The 24,444-nt window shown below is 47.7% G+C and overlaps 2 protein-coding genes across 3 annotated transcripts; both read left to right on the top strand.

The window, feature by feature from the left end:
- Positions 1 to 4,204: 4,204 nt before the first annotated feature.
- Positions 4,205 to 12,050, top strand: nubp1 (nucleotide binding protein 1 (MinD homolog, E. coli)). Of its 2 annotated transcripts, none has more exons than XM_056605247.1 (11): positions 4,205 to 4,315; positions 4,801 to 4,905; positions 5,560 to 5,693; positions 8,531 to 8,599; positions 8,936 to 8,968; positions 9,061 to 9,151; positions 9,264 to 9,418; positions 9,639 to 9,749; positions 10,349 to 10,535; positions 10,993 to 11,066; positions 11,681 to 12,031. In XM_056605247.1, the coding sequence occupies exons 1-10, from the start codon at positions 4,261 to 4,263 to the stop codon at positions 11,043 to 11,045; spliced, it is 993 nt and encodes a 330-aa protein (XP_056461222.1). In that variant the 5' UTR covers positions 4,205 to 4,260; the 3' UTR covers positions 11,046 to 11,066; positions 11,681 to 12,031. The 2 variants fall into 2 exon arrangements, with proteins under 2 accessions (XP_056461222.1, XP_056461233.1); XM_056605258.1 differs by having other exon boundaries at positions 4,215 to 4,315; positions 11,706 to 12,050.
- A 91-nt stretch (positions 12,051 to 12,141) lies between these two features.
- On the top strand, positions 12,142 to 24,004 carry ciita (class II, major histocompatibility complex, transactivator). The gene is given in 20 exon segments (XM_056605619.1): positions 12,142 to 12,747; positions 12,901 to 13,051; positions 14,357 to 14,413; positions 15,006 to 15,044; positions 15,264 to 15,338; positions 15,444 to 15,680; positions 16,083 to 16,124; positions 16,459 to 16,557; positions 16,797 to 17,014; positions 17,372 to 18,231; positions 18,233 to 18,748; positions 19,271 to 19,756; positions 20,695 to 20,862; positions 21,142 to 21,213; positions 21,332 to 21,412; positions 21,562 to 21,645; positions 22,101 to 22,184; positions 22,398 to 22,481; positions 23,353 to 23,436; positions 23,917 to 24,004. Coding segments are annotated over 19 exon segments (3,381 nt in total). The 5' UTR covers positions 12,142 to 12,747; positions 12,901 to 13,032; the 3' UTR covers positions 23,993 to 24,004.
- The last annotated feature ends 440 nt before the right edge of the window (positions 24,005 to 24,444 follow it).

Here is a 24,444-nt window from a genome sequence, read left to right as displayed (position 1 = left end):
CGAAACAAGGACTGCAAAGAGGACTGTTACCCAGCGCTATCTTAATGATGATTCCGTTTCCAGAATTCTTGGATTGTCCTGCCCCCTCCATCCTCTTCCTGTGATACTTTGGTTGAGATTCTTGAGAATGTCCATTCTAGACTGCATCAACGCTGTAGCCCCACCGAAACCAAGACTTTCACACTCCAAGATGGAGCCCCCTGCTGGAACATAAATGCTATGTCGAAACAAACACGTCAATGGCGATGCACAAGGCTGACAGAACACCAGGATATTCACACAAATATTTCGATTATTTTTTACCGCGGAGCAAAAATTCAAGCAGGAAGACGACATTCCCCTGCTATTCCTCATCGCTCCCTGTTAGGTTCTAAATCCAGACGCATTCCATGCTGGCCCCTCCCCTCCTCATCTCCCAACCGACGAGGACCTCAAGGATTACGTTACAATGTATATAGACATCTCTCATTCATGCTTGTCACTCGTCTGTTGTTTCAAAGAGACTCATTGCGGCCCTCGTCCACCTCCTTCACCTCCGGGGTTAGGCTCCGCTCGTCTATGGAGAAGGTCGGAGATTCCGTCCTCTAGGGGAAGAGGAGTCACACCACCACCAGCGTGAAGAGGAGTCCGTAGTCACACCACCACCAGCGTCTAGACCCCGTCAGCCGGGATCAATCCTCCTCATGGAAAATAATTTGATGGTGTCTAATGTGTTTCATAGGTATTGTGGCTCATTTTGATAGTCTCTCCTGATTGATACAACAAAATAAGGGTTGCAAGGAGATTTGATATCTCAAGTCGGTTAATTATCAAAGATAATTAAAAAATGGTCACAGGCCGATGAGGCCATCAGGGCCACATCACCTGCTACTAGCAGTGATGAGATCAGATCACCCCACCACGGTCGACTATGCCTCAATATCCTATCCATGAATATCACAAACTGGATTGGGAACTAAGTGCAGGCCTGGCAAAGACCAACACCCACCGGGAACGAAACTGACTTTCTGCCAAGAACGCGGGCACAGCTGCATCCAATCTGTTCAGGGTTCAAAATTAATAAATTCAAATGTTTTCAAAGTATTATATCGTTAGCGAAGGAAGGAAGGAAGGAACCACACGGAAGACAGGTTTCAGACGTGAACTGCAGCGCTCGCGCCAAAGGGAACTGCCTTTATTGTTCACAACACAACAGAACACACAACAAACACGGGTCTTTTCCCAGAGCACTAAGCATCTCGGTGACGCTGCCTGATTTCCCCCAAAACTCCAGCAGGTGTCCACGAATAACTGAACCACTGCGACCACCTCATGTCGGTAGTATCGTAAAGGACCCAGGAGGGCGGGAGGTCCAACTAATAATGGTCTGAACCCTCCCAGGATCCATTGCGGCACTCTGGGCGGGTGTTTGCACCCACAGTCGCCACCCAGCCCCAACCTAAGAGGTCGATCGTCCTGACGACCCCACAACACTGCCCTGAGTGTTCAGGGGCCGGTGGTGACGGCCACGCTGCCTGGGCAGTGTCAAGACCGCCGGTGACGCCTGGCCCCGTTCTTCTCCCCCTGCCCGGACTGGAGCCTCACGGTCTCTGTCCCGAGGGTGATGGCCACGTCCACGCGGGCCCCCCCAACGCGTCAGCAGGTCCAGGCCGATGATGCACGGGTCCTGGATGTCGGCGAGCCAAAGCCCGTGCGCCAGCTCCTGTCCCCCCACCCCGACGGCAAGCCGCCTCCTGCCCCTCATTCTGGCCTCCTCTTCTCCCGTCGCCGCCGCCAGCCGGACGCTGGTCGGCGTCCAGCCCCCCGGGAGGTCGCCGGGACGCACTAGGGAGACCGTCGAGGCTGCACTCCAGGAACAGCCCACGGGCGCGACCCGGACCATGGGGGAGGGTGGGGTGGTCCCCCCCCCCCCCCCCTAACTGGACCACTCCGCCGTAGTGCTCCATCTCGGGGTGCGGGCGCGGGGGCAGTCACGGGGCCGGGTGGCCGGGCTCGCCACACCGGAAACGGCAGCGGCCGCTTGTCCCAGACGCACGTCGGTCAGGTGGTGGTGGGGGTCGCTTGGGCGGAGTCCAGGCCTCCTCCAGCAATGCCTCTGCGTGTTCCACCACGTCGAGGGCCCCATCGAGGGCCCCATCGAGTGTCTGGGGCCCGCTGAGCCGGACGTGCTGCCACAGACACTCCGGCGCAAGACCCCGGAGGAACGCGTCTAGGGCCAGCTCCTCTCTAGCGGTAGCAGGAAACTGGGGGGTACCCACGGTTGGCGTAGAGCTGGACGTCCGCGGCGGACGCCCCAAGGTGCTCTCCCTCCTGGGGCCGAGTCGAGGGGTACACACACTCCCGTGCCCTCCAACGCCCGGGCAAGATGGGTTGCCGAACTCCTTCGCATCCCATCCGTTATGCCAAGCAGCGAGCCGGACCTGCGCCAGGTAAGGCTCTAGGGGTGTCGCCGCAGAAAACTCGGGCAGTTTCACGGGAGTCCTGAGCACCAGGTGGCGGTCGACCGCCACTGCTTCCATAAGTGCAGTTTAGATTCACAATATTGGAGAGAGTTGTCTCCGCTCGTCCCCTACGCAGACAGCCAATAAGCCAATATTTACTTAAGTCATTGAAACATTGTTACTTAGCAATTGTTAATATCTCAGATGATCAGTTTGTTTTCCTGCTTCCATGGCTGCAACACTCTGTGTCTGTGTGCGCCGTTTTGTTTCTTCTTCTTCTTCTTCTTCTTCTTCTTCTTCTTCTTCTTTAGGGTTTATTGGCGGTGGAAAAACAACAACTTGTAGGTGCATTACCGCTACCTACTGGACTGGGGTGTGAACGAGCCATATTGCAGCTAATAAAAAGGAAAAAATTAAATGAAGTATAAAATAAATATGAAATAAAATAAAACAAACAAACAAATAAAAACTAGATTCTTTCTGCTACATCAATTTCGCTCAGGAACTTAATAATGCTGTGATAGGCATTGCCTGCTGTTTTCCCCAAAAGCCCTGATAAGGAAAAGTTGTTGTGTTCTGCCTTGCTTAGTGTCTGAAAAAGGTGTTCTCTCTGGGCATTGTATTACAATTAACTAATAAATGCTCAACAGTTTCTGGCTGGTAACAGTGATGGCATTTCCCAGTTGGATGCTTGCCTATTTTATGCATTGAATAATTCAGACCTGTATTTCCATCCCTACGTTTGAAGCCAACCGTCCTCCCATCACCAACGTGTCTTTGTATATTGTATATTGTATTATATGTCCTGATGATGACGGATTTTACTTCAGCCTTGCTCAGAGGAACCTGTAGGTGTATGCCTACATGTGATATCTTGAGTGCTTGTTTGGCCAGAATATCCACTTGCTCATTTCCCTTCCCACCAAGCATGAGCAGGAACCCAGATAAACGGGATGAACATTGCCCTTCATTTGCAGTCTGTACATTATAAGAAATAGTTAATTGATTAGATCCATTCTAAATAACGACCTTCCTGACCTAATGCTAGATAGAGCTGAAAAACTGTCAGAAGCAATCTCTTTTGGTCAAACCATATACCAAGAAATCTGATCGTTTTAACTTGTTCGAGGGGTGGTTCATAGTTTTATTGATATGGCTGTAATTTTATGTCGTCTGGAAAAACATCACCCGAGTTTTTGCCACATAGCCTACAGTTTGAATCCCGATTGTTTTGTCCCTCCCTCCACTTGACCCGCAGCTTGAACTTTTATTTTCACAAAAGAGACATTGCGACCTCTTATCCACAAAGCCCCGTCATCTGCATGCAAAGACCTTCCCACACCTTGGTCAACCAGAGAAAAAAAATGTAATTTATCATTATGACGATTTGTTACATATCTGGCAACCCAGGGTAGGCCTACTCGGAGAATAGGAATCACAACAAACAAGCCAAAACAAAGACAAACGTACCGACCCGGAACGTAAGCTATTTCTATGGATAACATTGCCATTTAACATGTCTGTTTAATCTATGAGATATAATGGTTAATTAATAATTTAGTAAAATACATTTGTTACATATATAGCGCCTGTAAAACAAAAACAAATATATAAACAATATATTATAATATATGAGAAAAATAAGTATATTATAATATTTTCTGTGTTTCTGAATATTAAGTAACATAAAGTAGTAGACTATTTAGGTAAAATCGACAAATGCTCCTCCTGAGTCATTGGCAATGACTGCGCAGCTTTTTGGGTTTAGTTTTATCAGGACGTTCTCCTGCGTAGCAGGAACTTTAGAAGGGGAAGAATTATGAAGGAGGACAGGGATTCAATTATGTCCGATGTCCCCAGCAATGCGCCGGAACGTGAGTATTAAATGCAATTGTTTGTATTATTTAATGTCCAAAGGAGAGCGTCTTTTGTTTTTGGGAGATTTTAATTAAATGCTTACATTTTGTAGTTTACTTTGCCGGTTTCACAGATCAGCAAATTATAGCGATATGTCATTTCTCTTGCGTCATCTCCAAGCGTTTCGAGAAAGTTGTGTTGAAGCTTGCTGTGAAGTATACACCTGTAATACATGTGTGTATAATAGCCTAACCTAATGTTATAATGTGAAATAAATTCGGCCAGTTGTCAATGACCTCAACAGTTATTCATGATGGCTTACTTAGGAAGATGATGTTACCACGGAAGCTTAACTCACGTGTTTTAGAAACACATGAACTGTAACGTATGAAGTTATTTAAACATTTTATTTAAGGGTCTAAAATAATAATTCTATGATCTAACTAACCCTACAGTTTACTTTATCTGGCTTCTCTAAAAATGTTCATTCAAATGTTTTCAGACTGTCCTGGGACCACCAGTGAAAAGGCAGGGAAGGGCTCAGCATGCCAGGGCTGTCCGAACCAGACGCTCTGTGCCTCCGGTGCCACCAAGGCTCCCGACCCCGGTAAGACTACGGCTCTTTCTTCGGCCTATAGGGCTTCACCCTAACAATAATGCAGCCGTTGTTGTCAGTGGTACATATGCAATGTGCCGTTATTGATCATAAATCAAATTTAATTGTAATCGTAACCAGTCTCCTCCACCATGAGTAACCTGTTGTTTGAATGCACCCAAGACGTATTGAAGATGCAACTTCGGTTTCTGCGTAAGCCAAAGTACATAAGTTCATAATTGGCCCGCCAACGGCATCATATTTAAAGATCGCCAAACTCTCTGGTCGTAATTTCTTATTAATGACTCCTATAGAGCAACCTGACACGAATCGGAGCACAAAAATCGATGTCGATTTTCGGGAAACTCTTCCTCTCATCTGGGCGCTTTCAGCATTCTCCGTTGAAATTCTCCGAACACTCGGCTTCGTCCTTCTCCGACCCCTCGCCCCCCATTATTTGACACTTTAGTAGGGTTAAACATGACTCTAAATCATCATAACCCCGTTTATTGGTCATAAAAGTCGTGGTGCGCTTTAAATTAAAATCATAAAATTGCGTAAGCTCTGTGTGTCCATGACGTCTGAACATTTTAAAAGGCAAAAGAGATTTTTCTTTGAGGGCCCGACTCACCAGGTCCCTAACCCACTGCCTCTCTGTCCCCCCAGCCATCGCGGAGATAGCGGAGAAGATGCTGACGGTGAAGCACAAGATCCTGGTGCTCTCTGGGAAAGGCGGGGTGGGGAAGAGCACGTTCAGCGCCCACCTGGCCCACGCGCTGGCCAGCGACGCCAGCAAGGAGGTGAGGGGGAGCACGGCCTGCCTGGGCCTTTATACAAATAAACGTGAACAACAACATTAACATTATCCCTAGATCAACTCGGGCTGCGTTTAAATGATGACGGTCTGAACACAAGACGCAAAAGTGGCGTCACGTCTTCACTTTTTATTCCGCGTTAGACAAACGTTTTGGGAGGAATTCTGCGTGCATACGGTGACGCAAAAGTGTGTGGAATTCGATTGGGTGTGCATGCCAAGCGGCTAGGTGGTGCTGTGATACACCATCACACAACACCGCCATGTCTGAGCGCATGCGTAGAATCTTCCTTCTTTTATCTGCGCCGCGAAAACCAAAACATAATTACAGATCCTTCTCTGTTCAGTAATACGACACATATCCACATATCGTACATTTCGTGGAAAGACTCCTGTAAGTTTATTAGAGCTGCCAGAGCAGCTTGACGGTCCGACGCATGGAAATAATCCAACATGTATGTGACGTAAACGCGTACACGACGTGAGCAGATCTGAGCTGAGTTTTGCCTCTTGGCAGTGTAGACGGAAACGCTACTGTGGAGCGTATTCAAGTTTTGCACTCTGGAGAGTGGTTTCAGATTTTTGCGTTTTCAAGCCCAAAAAACTCGTCACCGTCTAAACAAAAGGCACTTCCGATCAATAATTTGCACTGAACTCTAGCTGGCAGCCTCGAGGACACGTAAGACCTGTTCGGATTCAGATCCACTCCTGCTCCGAGTTTGACTCGTGTTACGGCAGAGCTTCATTGTATAGCGGGTCACACCAGACGCACCAGGGTCACATAGTAGAACGACAACACGTCTGAACATTAGATTCTAGGTTTGGTTCTGTGTTTAATATTATCAGTCCCAGTGGATGATGCTGCGAGGCGTGCCAAGGTGCGTTTGTCTTTTAGCGGCCGTGTGCCCCCCTGGCCATGAAAACAATAGAAGTCTCCCTTTGGCAGCAGCATGCTACTGCTTGCCTCCTCGTACACTAATTCAAACTGATGCTACTTTATGCTTTTGGTGGAGTAGCCCGCAGGGAAGGTTAAAGAAGGAATTTTAATAACTCAACATTGTAGAAATGTCACACAAAAAAGTGCTGCTGCTATTGTAGCATTCTGCAAGTCATGGTGAGTATGCTAGCCAGCATCGGGATAAGATGCAAAACATTTGTTTTTCGTCACAGGAAGTTCAGGCTTTATTGTCTCATTGTTAAATGTTCTACTGACAAAATGGTAAAGTGTGTCTACAGACTAAAATCATGCTTGATCTGAATAGCGTATCCTTTTTTAGGTTATAATGGTACGGCAATTGTTGCTGCATGGTCTGTCTTCATACATCACTGATGTATTCACCACACACCTACCAAATATTCTGTTAGATAACCTGGAATTATGTGAGATTGCAATGGAGGATTCGAACCTGAGGTTCGGGTGCTTAATGCACACCCAGATCAACCTTAATATTTTAATTGTAAGTAAAGTACAGATCTCTGTTGTGCATTACTTTAAGTAACAAATCACTCTGTGGACCTTAATGAGGACGGCCTTGGTCTGGTTTATTATCTCATCAGGAAGACAGAGAGGCAGTTATTGTGTTTTTGTCATCAAGTAAGAAAATGACAGCAAACGGTGAGAAGAACAGACATTGACCCCCCCCCCCCCATGCATGGTCCTCGCTCTCTCCCCCCACCTCTTCCGTCCTCTGCTTGGGAGGGCATGGGAGAATGAATGAAGGGTCAAATACATCCGTCTGTTGTGAGATAGCAGCCGACCGTTGGGAGGACACACCCACACCACGCACAGCTTCAGTGGGAGGGTAACCGACTTTTGGTGGCTTTTGAGCTGGTGTGTGGTGTGGTGACTTCCTCGTGTGTAGCTAGAGTTTTCCAAGGAACGCTCAGCGCGTGGAACTGTTAATTCAAATAGACTTGTGTGAGCCATATCATCTTGGTTATCTTAGCTATGGCAGTAAAATATTTACGCAGCACAATGTGTAAACCTGTGCAAAATCTTTGCTTACTTATGAAAAGACTGTTAGGGCAAAAGCCCGTCAAGCAACTTTTGTTTCATTTCATTCCTTCATAGCGCTGAGCTTGCTGCTGTTGTGGCTTATTGGCCCCCCAAAAGAGAAAGTCCCCATTTCCTGTCCAGCCCAAATGCTACGGTTACAAGTTGGATCTGCTTGTGACCTAGTTCTTTACTCTCCCAATAGTTCCACTGTGTACACACACGCACACATGCTCGCACTGGAACTTTTTAATAACTTGAAATAAAAAATAAATTGGCAGCAGGTCATTGCAGTCTGAGGACCAACTTGTTCTTAGACACACACTGCATCGCTCTGCCTCCCTCTGGTGCTGCTCCTTCCATGTAGCACAAGAACACTTCCACGTTTACATTTATGTTTTTGTCATTTAGCAGACGCTTTTATCAAATGTGACTTACATCCACATGCACAAAAAAAGACTAAAATCCTACATGCATGTATGCTGTATGTAAACAAAAAGGATAATAATAGTCCTATAATGCACAGTTACAATGAATTAAGAACAAGGGTATTCATTGAATACCTACTTTGGGAAAAATCACTTGGATCTCTCTCTGTTTCTGTCTCTGTCTCTGTCTCTGTTTCTCTCTGTCTGTGTCTCTCTCTCTCTCCCTCCCCCCCCTCCCTCTGTCTCACTGCGTCTCCCTCTGTCTCCCTCTCTCTCTCTGTGTCTCCCTCTGTCTCCCTCTGTCTCCCTCTGTCTCCCTCTGTCTCCCCTCTGTCCGTCCCTCTGTCTCCCCTCTGTCTCCCTCTGTCTCCCTCCGTCTCACCCCTCTCCGCTGTGTGCCAGGTGGCCGTGCTTGACGTGGACATCTGTGGGCCCTCTATCCCGAGGATCATGGGTCTGGACGGAGAACAGGTCAGTGCCCGGACGCCCACACCACCGTGCACACGGCAGCCTACCTACGTGCACCAAGCCTGACGAGAAACGTAACATGTTCCTTTGTCGACGTAGTCTTCTAGATTTTCCCGTCTACATGTATCGGATGGAAATGGTATGATCTCAATTACAGAAAGTATCCTCGATGAGATCACGTATAGTACGATTACCATCATTATTGAAATCTACGAATGTGTGAATGAATAAAATGAATTTTAGGTAAATCAAAATATTATACAAGTCCCCCCTGGAAGCTCTTCTCGTGCCCCCCTGGTTTGAACGGAGCTGATCTTAACCTCTTTGTTTCTCCTCCAGGTCCATCAGAGTGGCTCCGGTTGGTCCCCCGTGGTGAGTCTTCCCCATCCCCCCTGAAACTGTAGCAAAGCCTTCTCAATGGGGGGTTCTCTGTGCTAAACCTCGGCGTCTGATTGGTCTCCCAGTACGTGGAGGAGAACCTGGCCGTCATGTCCATCGGCTTCCTGCTCAGCAGCCCAGACGACGCCGTCATCTGGAGAGGGCCCAAGAAGAACGGTACGCTCAGAGTCGTGTGTGTGTGTGTGTGTGTGTGTGTGTGTGTGTGTGTGTGTGTGTGTGTCTACCAGTTATTCTGTGTGGCCCCGCCCCCCACTGTTCGACCAATCAGGCATGATCAAGCAGTTCTTGAGGGATGTTGATTGGGGGGACCTGGATTACCTCATCGTGGACACGCCCCCTGGCACCTCAGACGAGCATCTGTCCATCGTCCAGTACCTGAGCACTGCTGGCATTGATGGGGCTGTTATCATCACCACACCTCAGGTAACGCAGGCACACACACACACACAGACACACAGTCACACACACACACAGTCACACACACAGTCACACACACACAGTCACACACAGACACACACACACACAGTCACACACACACAGTCACACACACAGTCACACACACACACACAGTCACACAGTCACACAGTCACACAGTCACACAGTCACATTCACAGTCCGTGCTTCCCTCTTCGATGTCCTTCAGGAGGTGTCGCTGCAGGACGTGCGCAAGGAGATCCGGTTCTGCCAGAAGGTCAAGCTGCCAATCATCGGCGTGGTGGAGAACATGAGTGGCTTCGTCTGCCCCAAGTGCAAGGTGATTGGTGCCCTTTGGACACTAGGGCCCCGCCCCCAACCCCTCAGTCCTGTCGTTTTCACTCATCCACCTTTTTTACTCAATATGTATTTTTGTATATGTATATGTACATTGTATCTACACATTACCAGGCTATCGATAAACGCCTGCACGCACGCACGGGTGAAAAAACGACAACGTTTGCCAAGCCAAAGGAGGGTTAAGCGCGTGATAAAATAATTAACGCCGTTAAAATTGGTTTGCGTTAACGCCATTAATAACACGTTAAACTGACGGCACTAGTATTTTTATAGGATACAAGGCCCTGTCAGTTCTAGGTAAGTAGTAGTGAGGCTTCTCACCCTCGTGAAGAAGAGAAAGAGACAATGAACTAATGTCATGTTTCATTGTCTCCCATCACCTCCTCCGTGGCTATCAGACCCGTGTCACAGTTCTATTATTGACCTTAATGCAGATTTGATCATGCATACAACATATGATAATATAATGTACATAAATCTTATGCATTGCATGTCATGCGTAGAACCCCATCAAATTCTTGAATGACAAAGCTTAAATGACCTCTGACCCCCCCCCCGTGTCTCTCTCTTCTGCCCCAGAACACGTCGCAGATCTTCCCTCCGACCACCGGGGGCGCTGAGCGTATGTGCGAGGAGCTGGGGCTCCGCCTGCTGGGCAAGGTGCCCCTGGACCCCAGGATCGGGCGCAGCTGCGACGAGGGGCGGTCCTTCCTCGCCGAGGTGCCCGACTCCCCCGCGGCCCTGGCCTACAGCCGCATCGTGGAGAGTGAGTCACGCCAACGCCGCTCGCCTCAAGTGTCGACTCGCAGCGAGAGCGTCCGACCGTGAGGAGAGCTCCACTGTGGTTCTCGATGGTCACCTCCTAGCTTGTGTCTGATGTCCCGATGAGAAGACGATAGGCTCTTTGTTCCTGCGTTTGGCCGCAAGAGGCCGGCCAGATGATAGTACGCATGTTCTGCATATCGGACCATCCGTCGTGACTTTGTATTAATAATAGGTGCTGCACACTACTTATTCAAGAAGTACGAGCAACGGAGCTCTAATTATGAAAAAGTTGCGTGGAAATGCAGTACCGTCAAAAGTTGAACGGGTCCATTTGGTCATCGTCTCGCTCTCTCTCTCTCTCTCTCTGTCTCTCTGTTTCTCTGACTCTCTGACTCTCTGTCTCTCTGTCTCTCTCTCTGACTCTCTCTCTCTCTGTCTCTCTGTCTCTCTCTCTCCAGGCATCCAGGAATATTGTTCCAACCTCCTCACCGAGGAGCAGAGACTGGACTGACACAGCGGGCCTATTGCACTGGTAAAGAACACACGACATGGACACGCATGTTAAAACAAACGCCAGAAAAGAAAAAATATTGGCGTCCTGGCAATGCATTGGCTTCCGTCATGGCGATGCATTCTCAAACATAGACAGAGTTGTTGTCATGGCAGCCTTGGCGTTGCTGTGAATTGATTGGTTGAATATCAGGGCTGGGTACTGCCAGGTACCTCACAATTCAATTCCATTCTTTAGGTCTCGATTCGATTCGATTTCGATTCGATATTGATCCAATTGCTTCGATATCGATTCAATAATACTCGCAGATGACAAAAATGCCTAAATATTATTTAGAATGAACCATTTAAAAAATAATTAACCATTTCATTGTGCTATAACTAGCAAAAAGGGAATACACCATTGTATAGTATTGTTCCTGAGCTAAACCTGCAGCATTAAAGTAATAATCATAACACGGACAAATGTAAAAAGGCATGTACATTTAGACATATTCAGTTCTAGATTACAATGACTGAGTATGCTTTTTTTTTTTTTAAATTGAGGAATTAATCGACTTCAAAAAAATTCTGAGTCGAAATTGAATCGAGAACAAATAAATCGCAGTGCATTGATGAATCGATATTTTTCCCCAGCCCTATTGATTATATGTTGTTCCAGGACCCAGGGTTTGATTCCCTGCTCTCCAAGAGATCCCTGTTTACGTGGGCGATGGACTCGGTAGCAGCTCAGTCATTGGCCGAGAGGAGACGAGACTCATCGATGAGCTTCAGCAATAGACGGATAGATGGACATTCCTTTATTACATGGATGGTAAATGTTTTTTAAGGATACTTGCTGGCTGTGAATCCATTTTGATCAGTGTCCTAAAGTGACACACACTAGTGTTTATGTCACTTTAATTATGTCTATCATTCTTCATATTTTTATATGAATTTGTGTATAGGTTTTTTTTTTTGTATGATTCACCTGTAATTACTGATCAATAAAGATATTGTATGATTTATCTAATGTATTTAGCTTCATTTTTTTAGCGGAATAAAATACCTATACCTTTTGACAATTAGTACTAAGCCTACCCATTGAAATTACTCAGCTTGAGGCACATATACAGTAGGTCTAATTGGATCATCAAGAGACTTTTACTTTTGGTAGCTATGTTTTATCCCCCTGGTAATTACCGCGTCTAGTAATCTTTTTATTATTTTCTGACCATTGAGTTTCGTTTTCAGTGAATGCGGTGCCTTCCAGGAATTCCGGGTTTATAGTTTACATACATTATATTTTTACGATAACTTGCAATTCAAAATTAAATATTATCTGTCCAACTTAAACATACACTCAGCCGTATACAGACAAAAATGATAGCAGCAACCTTAATAGTGTGCATTGAACTATTTTAACACACTTTGAAGGACCAGGCCAGGATTCACGTGTTTGATTATTTTAAGAGTATGACCCGATTTTTTATAATCATGTCGCCTAGAAGGGGTAGCGTCCAGGGTCAAGGGGTATGTTGTGTGCAGGTTCACCTATCTGGCATAAAAAATGGCAGGAGTGGTGCGGTTTGGCGGTTTGTATCCCTGGAGGGGGCCCGGTGTTCTTATGAGACAATGGAACGGTAGTTAGGTACTTACCAGCCCAACAGCCATATACGGCTATGCGCACCGTTCACCCACATACTCTTCTCAACCAATATGAAGTAAGTAACAACTATCAGTATGACTTTTTCGTGAGCTGCAAATACAGTTCGAACCCATTGACATGATGTCCCTTTTTGTATACGCGATATTTCAATAGTTTATAAGTTGACATTTCTTTCCAAATATCTATAACCGTGCCCTTTGTCTGAAAGGAAACCGAAAGTAGCCCGGTGTTTGTGTCTCAGTGCGCTGCCTCGCTCCTCCGCAGAAGCCGTTTGAGGACAGCATAGAGGGGAGCGCCTCGGCCGGATGACAACATACAGGATCGATCATATAGCGCAGCCATGCAGGACTGCCCGGCAGGTGATAAACTTACACATTACATACACATAAACGTTGCAAACGCTAGTGGCCAGTAGCGCTCGGGTTCTTCCCTTGGCGCGAACAGTCATTGTCCAGTCTGCGTCACTGTAAATGAATTATTTATTGAGACATTTCATATAGCCTACTCGTATGTGAATTGATTATGAAAGTATCTATAAGTTTTAGTTTCATGTTTTATATTTTTATGCGATTTACAAAATACAACGAGAATAATCTCCCACACATGTGCTTTTGCATAGGTCTACCTATATAAATATTTTTAATGAGGTCTTAAAATAATACCAACACAGAAAGTGTGATGAGCCCACACACCTAACAAACTAAGAATACAATTGCTCAAATAGTAACATAAAACCGCCAAAATCAATAGATGTGAAAAATATTGCAATATATTAGTGGAAAATAATGTCACAACACAATGCACCTTCTCAACGACTGCTGTTGGAGGAAGTTAGAGAAGGAAATGTATTCGACAGAGGTGGCAAACGAAACTGTACAGCAAGCATTTAATGCATAATGTTTTGACTATCTTGAAATCTTGTAACCGAAAGGTTGCTAGTTCGATCCCCGGCTCCTCCTAGCTGAGTGTTGATGCGTCCCTGAGCAAGACACTTAACCCTAACTGCTCCTGACGAGCTGGCTGTCGCCTTGCATGGTTGACTCTGCCGTCGGTGTGTCAATGTGTGTATCAAGTATCAACCGATGTAAGTCACTTTGGGTAAAAGCATCGGCTAAATGCCTGCTAAATCTTGAGTTTCCTTTAATTTTTGACCTTCTGTATCAGTAGTCTGCTGGTGCAAAGGCTACTCCAAGCTGCATTTGTGGTCAAGTTGAAGTTGAAGCTGGCATTGAATTGGCTATTTAAGTACACGTGTGTGTTGTCTTGAGCGTTTGAGCATTACCTGCAGCCTCATCATCCAAATGATTAGTGGGTGTTCACAGTGGGTTATGGGTTTAGACTTCCTCATTTGCAGCTTCCGGTTGGTTTCCTCTGATATCCGATGTAGCGTGTAAAGAATGAGACTGAACCCTCTGAATGAAGTCATACTTATTTCAGGCCTCAGCGTTCATGTCGTTACATGTGGCCAAGGAAGCCTGTTGAGACATTGAGGGCTTTGCAAATGTGTAAATACAGCTCAATCAGAGGGATAGAAGAGTATTGACCCTCCAACATGCCCTAGAGGTCTTTAACTCTGAGCCTAAGAAGGTCTGAGGTAACTTTGCTTATGGTTTGAAAGTGAAGCCCCTCATTCTGAATGAAAGGCGTTCCCTCTCTCCCACCAGGGGATGGGGAGCATGGAGGAGAACCGAACCAGCCCTCTGACATCGAAGAGCTTCCAGGTAAACCCAGCAACAAACAAAAGGGAACATCCCCATCGTCCACAATGGTTGGCAGCTAACCTCAAGTTCTGCTCTGTGTTTTTATTGTGTCAGCGGTCAAGAACTCTGCACGAAATGGTGTCGGCTTTAATCTTACCGTAGCCCTCACTTCCGTGATGATTAAAACATTTCATTTTTTTTTTACAATTTTGTTCCGTACATTCATTTCAGTTGACTGGGGTAAATTAAAAATCGAACTTCATTTTCTATCGTCTCTTCAGCATTTGAATGATATAATCGAAAAGTGCTAGATATTACCAACAGGAGTAGGATGTTCCAGCAAAAGAGGAGGCAGTTTCAGTAGTATTAGGGTGGAAAAACCACAGGTACCTTATACCTAAAAGTTATTTGACAGAAAGTAGTATTTCAATCTATAAAAAATAATGGGGTCTGCGGATATGCAGTCCTAAATCCTCATACCGCAGAACCTAGTTGAAGAGTGAATGATGATAAACGTAGTGTAAGGCAACCAGAAAGCAGAGACTTTACTACAACAACTGTTTTGATATTACAACACTTGCCTTCCTCATGTTCTTCCTCTCCTCCTACTAAGATGTTGAAGAAATGGAAGAATTCCTGGCTACATTCACAGGTGAGTGGAAATGACCCAGACGCGCGCGCGCGCGCACACACACACACACACACACACACACACACACACACACACACACACACACACACACACACACACACACACACACACACACACACACACACAACCACACACACACACACACACACACACACACACACACACACACACAGAGAGCCGAAACACATTACTCACAAGTAACTTCTTCTTTCACCCTAGACCAAGATTCCCTCTTTGAGTTGGCCAAGAGCAACTCTGTCTCCACAGAAGTCCAAGAAACCCCAGACGCCAACAGTAAGCATCTCTTTCACTTTCGTTTCCTTCCCGTTACTTTGCTCAGCAGTGGCGTTACCGCAGAGGAAGCGCATTGTGTTAAAGGAACGGAGCCCACCTTCCTAGCAGGTCTCGCCGGCGGAGATGCAGTGGTTTCGGCGTCCGATCCAGAGAGTGCATCGACTACCCCCACTCCTCCCTCAAGTAGCCTGCCGCTCCGTCCACCCCTCCAGATGCCTCTTCAGTTCATCACCCTGGGTCACGCAGGTGGATGTCAGTGTCCCACTGTCACCATTTCTCAGCATTCCCTGATTGCCCTTGCACTGTCCGGTTCGGCCGCGAGCACAACAACATACATTTTGGGTGAGTGCTTTGGTGCTTTGTGAGGAGTTGTGTATAATGTGACTCTGTGTGAGCACTCTGCAGGATATATGAATACTAATATGTTAAATGGATCCTGATGGAGCTAAATTACCGCAATATTGTCTTGGCCTGGTCTTGAAGTCTGCGGTGCGGAACCAATATACCTTTCAGGACTTTCATTTATTAGCGGTGTCCTGCTTATAACTAATTATAACTGCAAAGAAAACAATCTTTGTTTGATTACAAAGTTGATTCAGCGCATCAGATAGGTTTCATGTGTCATGCTGTACTCTCGTATGTTTTAAGGTTGTTGAAACCTGTCCTTTTCATACTAATCAAAAAGGTAAAGGTATGCATGAGGCCACATTGTTTTCTTTCTTCAACATGTATTTCCCTCCTCAGTGCCGACTACGTCACCACCCCCTGTCCCGACTCCTTCCCCCGGTGAGTACAGACGCGTGACGGTATTGAATACCACACATGGATTTTGATGACGTCAATCTGGAGCACAAACGAAAGACGTCGTAGATCTGATGCTTTGCGGCACACCACTACATTATCTTTGTCCGCTGATAACAGGGAACCTAAACAAGTATACTACAGTACGGCAAAGTCACAGCCGTTTGAAATGTGATCTACAATCCACGTCAGGCCTGGTTCCGCCGCCGACGTACGGCGCCGACACGCAACAGCAGCATCCACAGAGGCTGCTCTCCTTTGCCTCTGTGGACGACAGCGTGAAGGCGTGCTCCTAACACGGGTGTCCCTCTGTGTATAGCGCGCGATGCGGTGGCTCCCCTCCTCCTGGTGTCCGCTCCACAAGGGTCCATCTCAGGCGATGCTGGGGCAGGCCCGGCCCCCCAGTTCCCCCCCACTGGTGGGCCCAACATCCAGCCTCATCTCCTCTTTGGAATAAAGATGGGAGCAACGTTTCAAAGGGTTTCGTTCCAACCTGTAGTTGTGTTCTAAAAAGTATAAATTATTATAATCAGCTATTATTGATTTATTACAGTAATGGTAGTAGAGATTGAGGATACAATATTATTGGCTTGGCAACAAATGAAATCACAGTGTGCCTGTGAAGCGAATGTTATAACCTCTGTCTTATTCTCCTAGAACGCGTTGAGGATTACATCGTCAAGGCAAAAGCTCAGATGGAGAAAACCTGCCTGCAGCTGGAGGGGGGTCTCAGCCTGCGCTCCCATTACGTGGACACGCTCCTGGTCCTGAGGGACGTCCTGCACTCGAGGAAGAAGGGCGGCGCGTGCCTGGAGGAGCTGCTGGCCCACATGGGGGACACGGCCAGGCAGAAGGCCTCCCTCCGGCGGAGTCAGGTGAAGTCCTGGAGGATCACATGTTGAGACCGAAATGTGGCATTTATCAAATTTAAGCTTTTAAAAAACTATCTCTTTGGCACCTCAACACTATCGCTTTTTAAAATGTAACATTTTGAAGGTTTATAATTTGACATTTTTATCAGTTGCTATGTTGGGATAAGGAAGGTATAGGTGGCTTTTAGAGATAGTGTTGGTCAGAACTGTGAAAGGTTTCTATTGCGTTCTCAATTGTCTCCAATGTTTCAGCTCCGCACACTGACTGGCCAGGGGCCGGTCAGTGTGCGCCAGTTAGGTTGGGAACGTACGTAATCATGCCGATCAACATGTGCCTCTTTTCCTCTGTCCGTTCCTCAGATCTTTGGGAGCTCAGCTGGATCCAAACCCAACCGCTCGGTACTGGTCCTTGGCCACGCCGGGACAGGGAAGACGGCCCTGATCCAGAGCCTGGGCCTCGACTGGTCCACTGGCTCCTTCCCCCAGTTTGACTTCTTCTTCGTGTTGGACGGTAAAGGCCTCGCTCTGACCAAGCCCGCCTTCAGTCTGCCGACCATGCTGCTGGGGGGTCTCTTCCCGGGGAGACCCCTATGCCTGGACCCCCATCAGGTCTTCAGTCGGGTCGCCGCGGCCCCCCAACGCGTCCTCGTTGTTTTCGACGGCTTCCAAGAGGCTTGGCACCTGGAATCTCTGCTGCAGCCTCTCGACAAGAGCCTCGTGGCCGACCTCCAGAAGGACACCAGGAAACAGGCCTTCACCGTGAGGGAGTTATACTCTGCCCTGCTCCAGAGGGCTCTGCTGCCCGGCTGCACCCTGATGATCGCGGCTCGGCCACGGGGAGCCACCGGCAATCTCAGGCGCTGGGCTGACAGTCTCTTTGAGCTCGGCGGATTCAGCCCTACAGAGGCCGACGGAGCTCTGTCCCGGTACTTCAGCGAACCGACCAGCCACAGCAACGCCCTGACCCGGCTACAGGGCAGTCCATATATGTCCAGCCTTTGCTGGAACCCGGCCCTCTTTCGTCTGGTGTGTTTTGTGCTGGAACATTGCGACCATCGCGAGACCCTTCCCGACACTCTCAGCGGACTTTGCCATCGAGCCTTGAGACTAAAGTTGGCGCGGCAGTTTGAGGACAGGAGTAGCCACGATCCGTCGCCGGCGCCCTCGCGGGTCAAGCTCGAGAGCACCGTACCGCGGGGAAGCGGGAGTCTCAAACACGTCAAAGGTTAAGAAAGTCAGACAAAAGAGGCTTACCCGCTCCTGCAACCGAGAGGCCAGGACTACAGGCGACAAAGTGAAAGAGAAGGAGCGAAAGAAGATAAAATCGAACGGCGGGAGAGACGAGGAAGGGCTGTTGGCTGAACTGAGCCGCTTGGCGTGGGAAGGGGTCCGACAGAATGACCTCGTCCTTCCTCCAGGAGGAGGCTCCGCGGCTACAGCGAGGGAGGTCGGCCTGAAGGCTGAACTCTTCCACGCCCTCCATCTAGGGGGGAAGCCGAAGGGAGGCTCACGACAGGGGGAGGGAGGAGGGCAGGCAGGGCAGATGGAGAGTGCAGATGCAGAGGGCCATGCAGGAGGGGAAGGAGGAAGAAGGGGGAGCGAAGAAAGGAAAAACCCCAGACGAAGGACGAAGAGCGATGAGGTTTTTGAGGATGTGAGTGAGGGTAGCCACGTTCTGTCATGGTCGAACCCTTTCCTCCAGAGCTTCCTGGCAGGTCTTCACATATCATCCACAAGGTAAATTGGAAATTAAGAGCTCCAACGATAAAGGAGATTTGTTTGTAGGTTGTTTAAGTTAATCCATTGATATTGCTCCACAAAGACGTCAAAGTGATGGACAACAGAATCTAAACACGTGAAATAATCAACATATCACACAGGGATGTATCTAATCCACACTTATCAAATATCTTGTCCTGAATTATTGTATATGTTAAAGTCAGCTTATAGACTTGAAAGGACTCATAGTTCTATGGGTATGGCCTGAATCCCCACTCTCGCTGTTTTGAATAATATTTTTCTGATGCTTAATACAAACCTTGATAACCCTTAATAACAAAATTAAAAGTAAATTCTCAATGTCAGATGTTCATCCCTTTATTTAAGTGGTTTGTGGCACATTTGCATTATTTGGATAAGGGTAAGATCCCTCTCTCTCTCTCTCTCTCTCTCCCTCTCCCTCTCCCTCTCCCTCTCCCTCTCCCTCTCCCCCTCTCCCTCTCTCTCTCTCTCTCTCCCTCTGTTTTCCTGTCACCTTAGGAAGACGTCTGGACTCCTGAAGACCTTCCCCATGCAGGTCGGCCTGGGGAGGGGTCGGCGACGGACCCACAAGGAGGAACTGGACCTTGTGCAGAGGTTCGCCATCGGGACTCTCTTCCTGCGCGCCGGCGTCTCCCGGGAGTCCCCCTCCAAGCAGTCCGTCCTCGTCAAGCACCTCAAGGGGCACCTGGGCCAGGCTGACCATGGCGCCGCCCACCTGTTGGAGGTGTGCCACTGCATCTACGAGACCGGCATCAGCCGCGCAGACACCCACTGGGGCACGCTGCTCGCCGGGGTCCTCCCAAAGGAAATGAGCTTCCGGGGAGTGAGGATGTGGCCGTCCGATGTGCATGTGGTGGGGAAGGTTCTGGAACTTGTTGGAGGTGGGACGGGAGGGGCGGGGATCTGCCTGGGACTTGAGGACACTGGGATACGGACGTCTGGGATTCTGTCGCTACTGGGGCTCAGCAACATCGCGTCGTACAGGTATGTATACTGTTTCAGCTGGCAGTAAGGGGTCAAGGTTAGGGTTAGGGGTAGTTGCCAGAAAACGTCTGACCCTCTCGTTCTGGCAAACAGTGCCGTTGCGTCGTTAAATGAGACATCTAACCCTTCACTGAGTCATTAAGGATGTTCTGATTATGTGAGGGGTGCAGCTCTCTTTTATCAGCTTGTGAGTCTCTTTTGCTAACTTTGAAAACCCTTCCAACATTAAGGCCATACACCCTCAGAGTTAAGGAATCGAAGGCCCCGTCCACACGAAGCCAATTTCATGGCGAAACCGCAAAGGTCTTGTACGGTTCGGCCTTCCGTCCACACGAAGCCGGCGAAGCCGCTGACCGAAACCGTAAACTTCTGAAACCACCCTCGGAGGTGGTTTCAAATCTACCCGGTTTCGTTTTGGATTCGTGTGGACACCTGAAACCGACTGAAACCGTAAACCATGACGTCATCGGCCCAAACCCTCGACCCTCTAGCCAATGACTGTTAAGCCCGCGGAGCCTCAGAACACACAACAACAAAGATGATGGCCGACTACAGGCTTGTAATCGTTCTGCAGCAGACCATGTCCCTTGTTGGGTTGCTAAGCCATTATTTATTGAGACTGTTGACTGACTGTTTGTTTGTGTTGTTAGTGGTTCGGGGGGCAGCCTTTATGCTCATGCTCGCCTCTTCTCATTTATTTTTCTTCTGGATTTCTGTAGCAGAAGCAGCGCCCCTCATGGGCCTGGCATGTGTACTACAGCGTTTCTACAGATCTACCCGGTTTCGCTTGACTCCGTCTTTACGGAGATACTCCGAAACCGGATAGATCGAAACCGGAACGGTTTTGCCCGTTTCGGCTTCGTGTGAACGGGGCCTAAATGAACGGAAACGAGCGTTAGTAAAAAAAACTGCTACTGCCCTTCTTGCCCGATGTTCAGGGCATGCACCGCGGACGTCATCTCCATGTGGGAGGAGCTGGAAGAAAAGGAGGAGCTTAAACTTAAAGGAGCCATGTCCAAATTCAAGCTGAACACAAAGGCGACCCAGGTGTGTCACGTTGATGACCTAGCACGGCTGGTCAGCATGCACAGGAGGCTGACTGACAGGTAATGTGCCACAATGATCTAAACTGCTTAATTACACACTTTTATTTTTAGTTCTCAGAGGTATTGGAGCAGGGCTCAAACACTCTCACCTACCCATCCCTGTCTACTTCGAGTTCTATAAAAAAATATCTCAAATGGTCTTTACTGATCTCAATCTTAGTTAATGAATCAAGCCGTCCAAGCTTTGATTTGGTGGAAGGGCTTCTGAGTTCTACTATTCTCCGACACATGAAGTGATCATTTCTGTGCTTATGAAGTGAAGGCTGTGCTCTCCTTTAGCTCCAGCCAATCGGATTCGCTCCTGGCGTCCGGGGTTCCGGCAGTGAAGGAACTACACAAGCTGGAGTTTGAGTAAGAAGGCTGTGCAATCAATGAAGCCATGCTTGGGATGCAGAGGTTGTCAGTGCAATGAATCAAATGATGGTGCTAGTAATGATGCTGATGATGAAGGCACTCCTCCCCCCTAAAGGCTCGGTCCAGAGGATTGCACCCTGGCTCTGCCTAAGCTGTGGTCACTCCTGCCCGGCCTCAACAACCTACGCCATCTTGAGTCAGTAAAAGTGTCAACGCATACATTCCCCTTTGTAACTTGCGGCATTGCGGTGCATTGATGTGTGTTTCTTTGCGCTTGTGTAAGAGGATGCTTTGTGTGTTTGTGTTTCTTTGTGTGCTTTATCTTTTGCGGCCGCTCACCGGCAGTCTGGAAAAAAGTGAGGTAGGAGATGAAGGCGCTGAGGCACTGGCTGGGGTCCTGGTTTCCCTCTCCCACCTTGAGATCCTAAAGTACGTCCCTCGACCTGGCCACACGTCCCCAGCGGTCACTCTGGCGTCAGTGATGAGCACTTGTAATTATATCTAAGAGTACACTTGTTCTACAAGGATAACTCTGTGGAAGATCGGTTTTGTGATGCTTGGCGTACACTACACGATTTCACATCCATGTTTGAATGTCCAACATTGAGTTGGTCAATCATTGTGTGTTTGTGTCCCCACGTCTTTTTGCCGGTATTTTTGTTGTTGTTGTTGGCCCAAACAAAAATGGCGGCCGGTGGATGTTCCTTGATATTTATTATGTCAAGCCGGCGGTCTCGCCACCATGTCGTTGCGTCCGTATCTTGCAGCCTAATGTTAAAGCATGTGCACTCGGAATCGAGCGAATCGGACTGTGAGTGGTGATCGGTACAGGTGGAATGAACTGTGACCTTGACCGAACTGAGACCATGTGTTTGTTGTTTTAGTCTATCCCAGAATGGTATTGGAGACCCAGGGATGTATGAGCTGTCTCTGGTCCTGATGAACCCAGCGTCACTGCGTTGTCTCAGGTAGACACACACGCACGCACGCACGCACGCACGCACGCACGCACGCACGCACGCACGCGCGCACGCACGCACGCACGCACGCACGCACGCACGCACGCACGCACGCGCGTGCGCGCGCACACGTGTGCGCGCACACACACATGATCTGTCATCTGATATCTGATGTCTTGTGATGTTCTGCCGTCTGTGTGTTGCTTTGTGTTTTTCTCTCAGTCTGTACAGTAACATCATCTCCGACGTTGGTGCCCACTGGCTGGCCACAGTCCTGCCTCTGATGGTGTCCCTGACTGACCTAGAGTAAGGATCAGCTTTCATTGGACTTCTTGTGAATTATTTTGCTGCATTGACAATGTTACCCTTTATGGCACGCAGAGTATGTCTGTGCACTCTCAGACAAACACATTCCCCTTAAAATGGTGTTATTCCTGTGGCTCATTTATTTTGGAATCTCACCAGGGACCATGTAAGTGTTTTTATATTTGCCACACTCCAAAGCCTTGGTTTAGTATTTTGGCAGCGCGACTCCTCGCCCGCAGTAGCTCTGTTCAATGCTGCGTCACACGCTGGGAGTGCCAGCACCCCACCTTCTGATGTCACATGGACATATGCAAATGTAGAAAAAAGCCTTATTTGGGTATACAGCCGTGCCTGTGAGCTCGCCAGTGCACCTCACAGCAGCCAGAAGACGCAATGATGGATACAGTGTCTGTAATTATTCACTGTTTTGTAATCAGAAGTCTGTGGGTTTCTAGAGAGCTTCTAGAGGTGGGCCACATAAGAATAATCAAAGATCCTGGCATACCAGATGAGAGCCAGGATGTGGATTTACATAAGCCATTTACTATGTCCTGTAGAGACTTTGCCTTAAAGTATAATTTTTAAGGATTTCAACCACACCCAGAATTTGACTTTAAATCACTTTAGGTAGAAGTAATAGGCAAGCAAGTGTTGTGATGTTGTTAGTTTACCTTTAGATTTAGAAGCACACAAGAGGCTTGGGTGTGAGCTTAATCTTTGTGCACACGCGTTAAAAGCCCCTCTCCAGTATTTAAAAGAACCAAAACGTCTAGTTTTGGTTCTAGTCGGCAACTCTGCCTCGTCTGCAACTCTGTTCTTGCAGATGTATTCAATAAAACCATTGGTTATAATTAAAATTAAATGTTTCTAGTGTGAAGTACAACAACCTGACGGACGTCGGGGCCCAGAGCCTTGGAGCCGTCCTGAAGAAGTGTCCCTCCGTGAAAAGCCTGAGGTGAGAATGAACCGATTAATGTGTAGAACGATGGCGTACAATCCGAGTTGTTTCTCTCCCCACCAATGAAGTCATTTGTCTTTGAAGACGACAGGAAGCAATTATTTAAGAGCTTTTGTTTGAGTGTAATTTGTTAAGAGACGCAGAGCTGCCTGTCAGCTATTGGTGAGGGAAGTGCGCTGTGGGAATGTCTGTTTCCCGTTTACTGCGCCTCCCTATGTTGGCTCATTTTAATATTCTTGTTTGCTTCGGCTTGCTTCTCAAAAATTGCCCACCCTACCTTTGATCAATCACCTGGCGTGGCCGTTACATTTGCATGCCCTTATCAAAACCTGAAGGATCGAATGCCCAAAGTTTATATCCTGTTTTTTTTGTTTTTTTTAAAGCCGCCATGATAATACAATTGAGAGCGGCATTAAAATAAACAGGAACACAACATTGAAAGGTGCTTTCTCTCTCCCTCTGTTGTTGTTTTGCCAGGATGTGGAACACGTGTATCTCATTTGCGGTATTTGAACGACTTCAGAAACAGGACAGCAGGATTGTGTGCCATTAGAACACACCAGACATTGAACCGCTTTCGATTTACCTAATGTTTGCTGTCAGCCTGGGGGTTGCAACACAAGATAACCAAAAGTGAACATTTCAAGCATTTGCATGTTTTGCACTGTGAATAGGTCAATGCACTGGCTGTATGTGAATAGAAACAGGTACTATTTGTAAGTGAATAGGTCAATGCACTAGTGTGTGAATGTGAAAAGGTCCAATGGCATGGTACTTTATGGATGCTTTAATATAATAATTAATTAGTGGGCCCCTAACACAGTATTTGAAGGCGTTCCCGAAATTCAGCCGTTGTGCAGAATTACAGACACTGCCAATCGCACATTGAGCTTTCCCAAAACGCGCCATTTCGGTGTCTGTAGCTTTAATACAAATGAGGAGGAGAGAGGCGGGTCAAGGAGGAGGGTGGGGGTGTGGCCCTGAGCAGCTTTTGGCCACGGTACC

Source organism: Gadus chalcogrammus, chromosome 2, assembly GCF_026213295.1.
Source record: "Gadus chalcogrammus isolate NIFS_2021 chromosome 2, NIFS_Gcha_1.0, whole genome shotgun sequence".
Taxonomy (NCBI): Eukaryota; Metazoa; Chordata; class Actinopteri; order Gadiformes; family Gadidae; genus Gadus; species Gadus chalcogrammus.
The sequence above is the reverse complement of the archived record's forward strand: the minus strand, read 5'-3'. Positions and strand labels throughout refer to the sequence as shown.

Excerpts from the sequence above, each read along its gene's own strand:
- nubp1 (XM_056605258.1), top strand. The coding sequence starts at position 4,261 with ATGAAGGAGGACAGGGATTCAATTATGTCCGATGTCCCCAGCAATGCG. Across the intron at positions 4,906-5,559 it reads CACCAAGGCTCCCGACCCCG|CCATCGCGGAGATAGCGGAG; the intron begins GTAAGACTACGG and ends CTGTCCCCCCAG. Across the intron at positions 8,969-9,060 it reads GCTCCGGTTGGTCCCCCGTG|TACGTGGAGGAGAACCTGGC; the intron begins GTGAGTCTTCCC and ends TTGGTCTCCCAG.